The sequence below is a fragment of the Sebastes umbrosus genome, chromosome 1, assembly GCF_015220745.1.
Source record: "Sebastes umbrosus isolate fSebUmb1 chromosome 1, fSebUmb1.pri, whole genome shotgun sequence".
NCBI lineage: Eukaryota > Metazoa > Chordata > Actinopteri > Perciformes > Sebastidae > Sebastes > Sebastes umbrosus.
Genome location: NC_051269.1, coordinates 11,696,102 through 11,707,028, shown reverse-complemented (window position 1 = coordinate 11,707,028; position 10,927 = coordinate 11,696,102). Strand labels below are relative to the sequence as shown.

The following is a 10,927-nucleotide window of genomic DNA, read 5'->3' as shown; positions in this document are numbered from 1 at the left end:
CCAAACACTCGGCTCACTTCAAGGAAATTGCTGCTGCTCGCACAGACTGCTGGCCCGCCTTTCTAAAATGTTCAGTACAGTGCACAGGCTGGTGGCTGTATCCTCTATAGTCTACAATTAGCTTTAAAGAGGCAATGAAGGACATACTTGTACTGCTGGTTCTGCTGAATGCCCACACTTCCAAGGTAAGCTTTGTGTCTGTCTGTAAGTCTGTCATGCATGTTTGCGGTGTTTATCAGGGACTCTGGACAGGCTGGATATCAGCCAGCGTCCGGATTCTTCCAATGTCCAACATACTGCTTAAACATTATGTGAACTGTTAGATCAAGTTTCCCTTTCTTGGATTAACTCAAGGGAGTGTGAAGTTAAGCAGGCAGAGTATTTGAAAACGTGTAAGTTTGTGTCATGATTATGAAATTCTGCATTTTATCTTTTAAATATGTTTCTAGTCAAACTTTGCCACCTGTCATGGAGTCAACAAAAGAAGAATTTCTTTTTTTTTTTAAAAACATTTCTTTTTCCTATCAATGCCAGTTTTGCCCTGTGTTTGACAATTACAGTAGAAAGTGTCACTGTGGTGGTGTGAACATGCATGAATATTCAGTTTCGATTGCTTGGCATCTGATGCAGTTTCAGACTAAATCTCTCTCTCTCTACTGTCTTACCACTGTGCATTTCTGTTAAAGAGGATGAGTTAGTTTAGGAATGCAGCCTGGACGAAAAGGACAAAAACAGGATGTTCTCTTTGATAAGCTGCTAGTAATTAACAATGCGCAGCTCCTCAGAACTTTATCATCACATCCCGTGCTACCAGTGGTCTCACCACAGAAGCAGTCTGTGTGCTTCGGAACCGAGGGCTCGCCGCCTCCGTTTCCTGTAATACGAGAAACACACTGCCACTGTCAGCATATTCTAACTTCTACTTGTCATTGGAGGGCACTGTGGTGAGACACTTTCAACTCTATTGTGCACAGAACAGGTGTATCAGCATAATGTGCACTGTGTCAAACCAATACTGTAGTTCTGGTAGCTGTATTTATGATATTTTGGTATGTGTGAGGTTGCACCAGTTACTGCATGGGTGCATGGGTACAGTGCCCTAAGCCTGAATATTTTAGAGGGCCCCACAGAGAGGAACAGATACGGTAGAGGTGAATACAAATTCAGAACAATGGCTGCCTGTTTGACCGTCTGCAGCTCAGGCTGGCAGTATTACCAGAAAGGAAAAGGTGGGCGCAGGTGTGGGCTAGCACTACTTTAAGCTCCTGTTCTTGTTTTCTCTGTCCCCAAATGACTACATTGTTGACTTTATAATTACTACTAAGAAAAATGTCTGGCTGACACAAAAGTGGGCTGCAAATATTTCCAACTGAAGCTCAAGGCCCCCCAGCAGTCCCAATGCAGCTCATTTGTGTCAGAGCATTACGAGAAAGACTTTTAAGTTCTTCGCTCTCCTCATCTGAACAGCACAAGATGAGTTGCTCTTGAGTATTGTCTCTCTTTCCCACAGGTCGACTCTCAGCCCTATCGGGCGGACTCAGATGGAAACTGTCGCAACTCAACAACAGAGTACCTGTTAAGTGATTCTGACCTGTGCTGCAAGAAATGCCTCCCTGGTAAGTGATGACCTGTAAACACAGCAAGGACTGCAATTTGTAAAGTTTCTAAAATGAATAATAAGTGACTCATACCAATGCTCAGGTACAGTACACACTGTACTGAAAGACAAAGCCGTGAAACCTGTTGGTAAAAGCTGTGAAAGCAACAGCACCTACAATAGCTCAAGACATTTATCAGCTTCCTTGTTTCATACTCAGAGATAACAAGAAGTGTTTATTATGTACACTATTCACTTGAGGAAAATTATTTGTTTAAAGTAGAGCTACAGTAGGCCGATAAATTAGCCAGGCCAATATATCCTCTGATATTAGCTTATTTCATACATAATTGGTATTTGTGCAGATAAGTAATGAGAAAGTGCAGTCTAGAGATACATGAAAAGTTAAAAATGTTTAACTGTTAAATTGTTAGTCACTTAACATTAGGCACAAAAACATGGGGAAATCGGGTCCAGGTTGAAAAATACCAAAGTTACCCTTTAAATATGTATTTAATGGCTACATACATGATACAGAGGCCTCGTTGATTTTAAAGGGTGTAAGGCAACTTTTTAAAAAAATATACAGTTGGCCTATATCTCTGCATTTCAGTCACTCCTGTGAAGAAAATTAAATGAATTTGTTATTTTTTTAAATTTGGATTATTATTAAAGATATAAACTTAAAAATGAGAAAAGTACGCAGTTAAAACCGCCGAAGAAATAATAGAGCAATGGCCAAGCGTCAGGGAGTAAAAAACAATGAATTTGTCAAATAAGAAGCCTATTAAGTAGGTATGATTGTTAAAAATAAAAAATAAATAGAGAGAAAATAACAGCAAAACTCATCTCTGATGCAATATTCACAGGAAATAATCTGCTCAAAATTCATTCAAATCGCTCGTTTTACACAAACTTCCTGCAGTTATTGCGTTCACTATTTGGATCAGTTTATCCATTTTTCTGTACTGTTAATGTTATGCACTGAATATTATATGAAAATCCATCAAATGTCACTTAGTTTGATAGAAAAGGGGTCCCTTAAGAAAAAAGGTAGGGAACCACTGAGCTACTGTATAGTGCTAATCATGAACAGGGATTTTTTAACATAACCTGTAACCCCACAAACTATTGTAGTTATTTAAAGATGTGCTCCTTGGAAGTAACGTTCCTCGGTTAGTAAGTAGGTAAGCTAGTCACATGCTAATGATTAGCTTACAGGGCAGAAAACTGCTGCTGCATTGCACTCTCTATAAATAAAAATGATGTTGCTAATTATGTTATTACTTTTTTTTTCTCTATTGACCTGTACTTCTATTAAGCAATAGAGATGGGTGATACAATTGTAGCTCAGTGATGTGGGAGCGGCAAGCAGTGCAATGATGCAACTCATGAAGAGCAGGAATGCAAACACATTGTCAAATGCATCCACATCAGTACAGACACGTTCTCTGTGGGAATTTTCCTCGGAAACATTTTCATCAGATCTGTCCTCCCCACATGTTCCCAATCTTCTTGTAAATATTTGGGCCATAAAAGCTGATGATTCGCTCACACAGTAAGGTGGTCTCATGTGCCTGCTGACCTTGTCTCTCCCACTCAGAGTGGAGTTAATTGTTTTGCATGCCACTTCTCTATGCAGTGAGTGAGGGAAGTTTATTTGAATGCCTTTTAGCTGTTAAATGTGTGTACCAGATAGCACAGCCACAATCTCTTACACTCAAAATTAACACTTTTAATTGCATTATTAAAAATTAGTAAGCATTCAATGACCTCCCCAGACATAAAATACATGTAAGGCAGTATTCTGCGATGTACACACACATATGTATCACCATTTTATTTGGGACTGTCATGAGCAACACTGTTATAGGCATGAAGATGTGATGATATTAACCAGTAAGTCATAACACCATGGTACTATGATGTACAATGACAATGTATGAGGAATAATGTGAAAGGAATCTTTTAATCTTTACATTTCCATCTGTTAGAGGGAATTTTGGAGTTACAATGCTTGTGTGCTGTTATAAAATGCATTTAAAGTGACGAACATGTGGCTTAAAGCTGAAGTAGGCGAGATTGGAGCAAATATTATTAAAACAAGTTATTTTTATAAAACGGTCACTATATCATGACAGTAGTACATGAAACAGGTAACCTGAAAAAAAACATGTGCCTCCTGTGTCCTCCGGTGTTCCTGACGGGATCTGCAAGATTTCACAGACCGGAGGAAAACAAGCAGTCAGAGCTGATCTGAGGTCTGCTGTCTATGAGAGCCGGCTGTCAATCACTCGCAAACTCCGACCAAACGGTCAATCTAGGCAGCGCTGATCAAATATGAATCAATATTCTGTTACTGTAATGCCTATTTCTCGCCTCAAATGTTTTCAGAAACATCTTGTAGTGCACTGTTTAGCTGTAAAATTTGAAAGTTTGTGACCCGACAGCCATGTTGAGATCTCTTGAGGGAATACCAAGCACCGCTCACATGACCGGAGCACAGCTTCTCTCTCTGAAAAGACCTGTGATTGGTCAAAGTCTCCCGTCACGGACTAGATTTTTTTAAAGCCTGAAAACAGAGCCATTAGGGGGTGCAGAAGTCTAGTTATCTCTCAGAATACTTGAATTACAATATGCTGAAAGGTTATTATGGAAATTTTTGCCAAAAACATTCTGCCTACTGAAGCTTTAATATGGGTTCATTTATGTATATATTCTAACAGGACAGCATCTGACACAAGAATGCTCTGAAACTAATGAGTCCGTGTGTGAACAATGCCCGGCAGGCCTGTACATGGAGAGCTGGAACTACGCTCAAAACTGCTTCAAATGTCCCACATGCAAACAAAGTCAGTATCTGCACTGTAAATCTCTCTAAAGAATGTTGAAATGATTTATTGTTTTTGTTTTTAACACATAATTGTCCCTGTAAGCATAATATTATTTTCTACATACAACCAGCCAAAGGTCTGCAGGAGGCCCAGAGCTGCTCCTCTAGCACAAAGTCAAAGTGTGTGTGCAAGCCTGGGATGTACTGCAGCATGGGATTTGATGACCCGTACTGCACAGCATGTATCAAGTACAAGCTATGCAAAACTGGCTATGGAGTGTCTGTGGCAGGTACAGTAACTGCTATTTTTCAGTTATCACTGTTTGTGTGTTTTACCATAAATATACTTTTTTTAAACTTAGGCACAACCCTTTGTAAGATTTCCTTTTTGTGAGGTTTGATTATAATTATTAAAAATTGCATGCGTGAAGAATGGGATTACAGTTTGGAGAGTATAGAGTATAAGTGTTGTAATGGTCAATTCACAAGACGCGTTTCCCATTGACTATCTATCCACCAATGCTTTTATATATGTATTGTCATAACTATATCACATCCATCATAATAGTGGTTACTTACACCTGTCTCTAAGGTCTGTATCGACCACATTTACTGTAAAACTTTATTATTAGTCGAATCCAGTGGGCTACCTCCGGTGTCTGAGAAGTGAAGCCAATGTGGAAGTGCCTTAAACGTGCATTCTTTCTAACAGCCAGCAGGGGGCGACTCCTCTGGTTACTAAAAGAAGTCTGATTGTATAGAAGTCTATGAGAAAATGAGCCTACTTCTCACTTGATTTATTACCTCAGTAAACATTGTAAACATGAGTTTATGGTCTCAATTGCTAGTTTCAAGTCTTCTTCAATACAGCATGATGTTCATTTAGTAAATTATGGTCCCATTTAGAGTCGAATAGACCATAAAGCAGGGTATGCTTTAGGGCGGGGCTACCTTGTGATTGACAGGTCGCTACCATAGCGTTGTCCGGTCTGGGAGTTGTCCGTGTTTTCGTCTTTAACCCTTTCACAGTGTGTTTTCAGTTCATGAAAGTTAATTATAACCTTTTTGGTCGCCTTAAAATGTCTTATTCAGCATTCGCTTGTACTTAAATCTACCCTCTCGTGTCTGCTTGCAAAAAGCCAACATGGCGACGGCCAAAATGCTGAACTCTAAGTCTTAAAACGGCAGTCCACAAACCAATGGGTGATGTCACGATGACTACGTCCACTTCTTGTATACAGTCTATGGTCTAATCCAAAGTATAACATTTTACATACAGTGTGTAGCATAAAGTTCAAATGAAATGTGATGTCAAATGGTGAAATGTGAGTAAATGGCAACATGTTTGGGTGTTGTTCTCAGGGACAGGAAATGCAGATGTGAGGTGTGAAAGGTGCCCCGATGGGACGTTCTCGAACACCGTCTCCTCCACTGACCGCTGTCGCCCTCATACAAAGTGAGTGAAAGATACTCACATCTGTACACAGCTGTTTGGAGCTCAGATCTTTTGACCTCTCCCTCTGTTTCTCCAACAGCTGTAACGGGAGGGTTGTTGTCAGAAAAGGCGACGCTACCTTGAACACCATGTGTGGACCTGAAAGTTTGACATCCAACACGCAGCCTCAAACCTCAACAAAACAGCCTCACACTGAGATGGTACTCACAACTAGAAGCACAGTGATGAGCACAGTGAGGAGCACAGTGATGAGCACAGTGAGGAGCACAGTGATGAGCACAGTGATGAGCACAGTCTTAGCGACCTCAGACTCCAAGGCTCCACGTGGACCGACAGACTCCACGCTGTCTGTTAGCACGTCCGTTTCAGAGGGAGTAACAAACTATTCGACAAAAGCCCCGCCACCAAGCACAGTATCTACCAGCACACTGGGTACGGTGACTGATTTTGTGCTTCTAAGCAAGTCATCGTGAGAAAACTGTGAGATCTAATTGTGTTTCATGTCTCTGCCTCTGTGTTGTGTATGTGTTCACCTTTCTGTTAGCTGCTGTCATGGCCTGCGTCATTGGAGTATTACTTTTCTTCATCCTCATCGCTGTCATTCTGCTGCTCCGTTGCAATCGAGTCTGGAAGCCAGGTAACTGCATCCTGTAAAAAAATAAATGCATTATTCATGTTCTTGTTTTGTTTTGTGGAAAAGCTAGGATTGTATCTACGTTATATTTATCTTCAACTTGAAATACAGAATGATAATGATCATTATTTGTCAACATCTTTATCAGGAACTGATGAACATCCCAAAGTAGATGCAAATGGAAACTGCGAGAGTGGTGATAAAGTGAGTATTCCTCTGCTTTTCTTTTTGAATACCTTTTTAAACATAGGTGTAGCCATACAGAATACTGAGAATCAACCTTTTTTTTTATATATTTCCACTGCAGATCAATCCGAATTATTTGGGGGAAACGCAGCTGGCCTCATTCACAGTAACCTCACCAGAACAACGGCATCTGCTGCAGAATGGGGAAGCCAGCAGTGACCACAGTCAGTGCAGTAACAATACTGAAACTTTAACCCGAACAGACGGCTGCAGCAGCCTGGAGTCCATCGGCCCTTTGCAATCCACCCTAGCTCTTCACGATCCTCACTCTGCTCTGTCGGAGCCCAGGTCTCTACACTCCAACATAGAGCCCTTCACGCCCCAGCCCAGCATCCCCATACAGTACTCCTCTCAGCCCTCCTCTCAGCCCACCAGCCCACAGGTCATCAGCCCCGTGACCACCAGTCCCCACGTCAACGTCAACATCACTTTCCACATAGCAAACGGGTCTTGTGGCACGCCGACGTCTATCACGCCCACAGACTTAAGGCAGGTTGACTCTAAACTGCCCTTTGGAGAGGAGGAGGAGACGTTTAGCATCCCGCAGCAAGAAGCTGGAAAACAATCACTGATGTCAGTGCAGGAGAGTGAAAGTTACAGTGCACGAAGAGTCACCTGCGTGAAAGACTGATGATAAATCCATTTGCTTTTTTCTTTCTGTCATGATACAACATTGAAAACAATCTGACTGGCTACAAGATGCACTTGTAGATGTGGCATGTTTTCATGAGGACAACAAGACAAGCTTAGTTCTGTTTCCATATCAAAGTTATCAACAGTGTGTTTATATGTATATACATTAAATAAAGATGTGAATATTGTCTTTCCTTCAGTGATGTAGTGCAATTATAAGTGGCTGTAAATTAAAAAGGGGATATAAATTATGACGTGTTGTCTACAGTCATCATAAGGTAACTAGGGCTGACTCAAATGCTTCGAAGCGTCGACCGTTGCAATGGTATTCAACCTCCAAATCAGTATTCGAATGCTTTGGTTTTTTTTTGTTTTTTTTGATACACTGTAAGTATGTAATAATAAAGTATAAATCCCCAAATAGCACATGAAATAAGGAATAATCCTACAACATTTGGATATATATTGTCGCGGGGTTCTATGTCAAAACTCCGTGCAACATGAAAAACACTGGCATAGTCGGAAAACGTTGTATTAATCCCTTTTTATTATGCCGGCCTCCCAAAGTGCAATCATTGCTTACTATTTACAAAAAGTGAAAAATAGAAAATAAGCTATGTACAAAACATCAGATAGTACTGAAAATCGAGTTCCTCAATAACTCCATGATTTCTTTCAGAATAGGCAAAAACAATCCAAAAATACAATCTATATTTTACCTTCCTGAGTGTGACCTTCTCTGTCAACACTTCAAGATCAGACTCACCTCAGCTGGCCAAGATGACCCCCCTTTTAAACCAATAGCCCCTCCCCTGGGCGTATTCCTTACACAGAAAAATAACAATTAACATTATTTTTCATCATAGAAGATATTTATAGTCCCTTTAACCTAGGCATATTTTACATTTAAATGATATACCTCTGTCTAAACATTCCCCCCCAACCAAAACAAGTTAATTTGCAACATAATCACAATTCCAAATAATAAACATATTTAAACTGATCACATGATCTCAAAAACGCGCGAGGGCACCCTTTATAACGGGGGGATTTGTTACGGCCCTGTTTGCTCGTCAATCCCATGAATGGGACATGACAGGATGGACAGGCAGCGTTTCAGCAACTGGTGAGTGAGAATAATGTTTGTGTGAATATATGCGTATAGGAAACAGCAGAACAATCACGTGTGCACCTTTGGTCGCACTACTGATAAACAGTTTAGGGGAGAGGGATATGTCGCGATGTGTTTTAACTATGAAGTGAATCAGGAAGGGAGCGGAGAAATGTTTGGCGTGTGTGTGTGTGTGTGTGTGTGTGTGTGTGTGTGTGTGTGTGTGTGTGTGTGTGTGTGTGTGTGTGCCTGCGGTGTGTGGGGCCTGAGGTGATGTGTGTGCGCTGCCCACAGTCAGTGACGGCTACTCCGTCACATATATTCTACATCAGTTATTATTAGTTATTCTCAGACGGATATTGCTGTTTGTGTGTAGAGGTGTGTGTGTGTGTACAGTAGTGCGGCAGCGGCACTGAAACATGCACTGAAATGGGGAAATGGAGATAGACAGACAGAAGAACATGTCAGCCTGCTGTGATGCACCGCAAAGCTTCAAATACATTCGAATATCTCACACCGAAGCTTCGAAGCCCAAAAAAATGTTTATTCGGGAAAGCCCTAAAAGTACCTTACATATCTTTACATGATTATTAAATTACAGCCCCACCTCCAACTTGTAATACACCCCATATATGTTGTAAAATGTACAATTGTGTGTACTTGATTTAGAATTTACTAAGCTGTGTACAATTAGTACGCAATGTGTATTTTGTGAAAAAAGGATTGCGCTTTAACACAAGATTAAGATTAAGATTTCATACATCATACTAGAAGTATTTGGATCTTTTATGAAGGTAAAAGCAAGTAAGTAAAAATATAGGCTACTTATCAAAAGTAAAAGTACTCAAGACAGCTGAGAGGCTGTCAGTGCTTTATGATTGTATTAGATTACTATTGATGCATCACTGTGTAAGCAACATTTTAATGTTGTAGTTGGTCACTGTTGAGCTAATTATAACTGCTGTATACATATGGCTAGTTTTATTTATTTACAATGCATTATGCTTTTTTCTTTTTAGATAGATAGATAGATAGATAGATAGATAGATAGATAGATAGATAGATAGATAGTAACTTTATTGATCCCGAGGGAAATTCAAGTTTCCAGCATCACAGTTCCATAGTGCAAAACATGTTAGTAAAAAGGCAGTAAAGAAGTTAGTAGTACAAAGTACAAAAAAATATACCAGATATAAAAATACAAGGAGATGAAGAAAACTGTTAAAACTGAATATAGTGTAGGGTAACAGCTGTGATACACGACTATTAAAAAAAGTGAATATAGTGCAGAAGAGACTGTTAAAAATGAATATAGTGCAGGGTAACTCCAGTAGCTTAGTCTATGAAAGTGCACTGTGTGCATTATTATCTGTCTGTTTTTAGCTCACATTATATTTTGTATGCAAAATCATAGTGTGCTTTACAAAATTGTAGTGGAGTAAATTGTACAATACTACGATTTGAAATGTAGTCATAGTAAAAGTAGCATGTTAAATGGAAATATTCAAGTAAAATGCAAATTAGTACATGGTAAATGTAGGCCTACACTGATGGTAGTTTAAGATTAAGATAAGGGGAGATATTCCTTTAAGAGTCCCGCAGTGGGGGAATTTGCAGTGTACAGCAGCAAAGGGGATAGTGCAAAAAACAAGATGCGTCAGCTAACACGGTAAAAAAAAGAGCTAAACAAAGTGTAACAAAATATGAACCATTTAAATAGAAGGAAGTATAAAAATAGGAGCAGTATATACAGTATTGACAATAAACAGACTATTAACAAAATTGCACAAGTGGAAAATGATATTGCACAGTGAGAATGAAATGAAATCCCACCTGAAAATATCAGGTTATTGTCAGTTACTGTCAGTGTTTTTTCCATAAAGTTGGGAGTAGGGGGGCTCACAAGAGGCAGATTAAACAAAAGAGCCAAGATTAAAGATTTTACAACACATGGTCACCTGTAACTCTCCCATAACTCTTGTGAAGGAGCCTCCTCCACCTCTACTGGGAGCAATCAGGTGATCTCTCCTGACACCTGCTGGTTGCAGCTGCACACTGCAGCCTGTGGAAGCACCTCTCCTTCACTGAGCAGGGATAGCCCATTTTTATGGCAACTCCAACACTTTTTTATTATTATTTTGAATGCAAACTATTTATAATATAATATAATATCAATAGTTGCAGTTCATGTATTATAGCATGTTTATTTGCTGTAGTCAAGGCAGCTATAAGCAGCAATGCTAACCAACCAGGAGAGCAGGGCTGAGGAAGTCTGGGCCACTCCATTGTTACAGGGAGTTAAACTTTACATTATTATTTTGTTTTACCCTCGTATTTACTAAAATAAAACCACTGAAATCTTCAAATTAAAAACAAATGAACTGCTATTCCCTTTCGTAACGTATTTATCATCGAAC

At 39.8% G+C, this 10,927-nt stretch overlaps 1 protein-coding gene across 1 annotated transcript; it reads left to right on the top strand.

Moving 5' to 3' along the window:
• On the top strand, positions 1 to 7,593 carry tnfrsf1b (tumor necrosis factor receptor superfamily, member 1B). Its single transcript, XM_037785831.1, has 9 exons — positions 1 to 185; positions 1,511 to 1,616; positions 4,324 to 4,449; positions 4,562 to 4,720; positions 5,793 to 5,886; positions 5,966 to 6,318; positions 6,431 to 6,523; positions 6,669 to 6,724; positions 6,828 to 7,593. Exons 1-9 carry the CDS (start codon positions 135 to 137, stop codon positions 7,395 to 7,397), a joined length of 1,608 nt encoding a protein of 535 aa, XP_037641759.1. The 5' UTR covers positions 1 to 134; the 3' UTR covers positions 7,398 to 7,593.
• Positions 7,594 to 10,927: the final 3,334 nt, after the last annotated feature.

Bases quoted from the DNA above. Each gene is read 5' to 3' on its own strand.
- tnfrsf1b (XM_037785831.1), top strand. From the start codon at position 135: ATGAAGGACATACTTGTACTGCTGGTTCTGCTGAATGCCCACACTTCC. The intron at 186-1,510 runs GTAAGCTTTGTG...TCTTTCCCACAG, and splicing joins TGAATGCCCACACTTCCAAG to GTCGACTCTCAGCCCTATCG. The intron at 6,319-6,430 runs GTACGGTGACTG...CCTTTCTGTTAG, and splicing joins AGTATCTACCAGCACACTGG to CTGCTGTCATGGCCTGCGTC.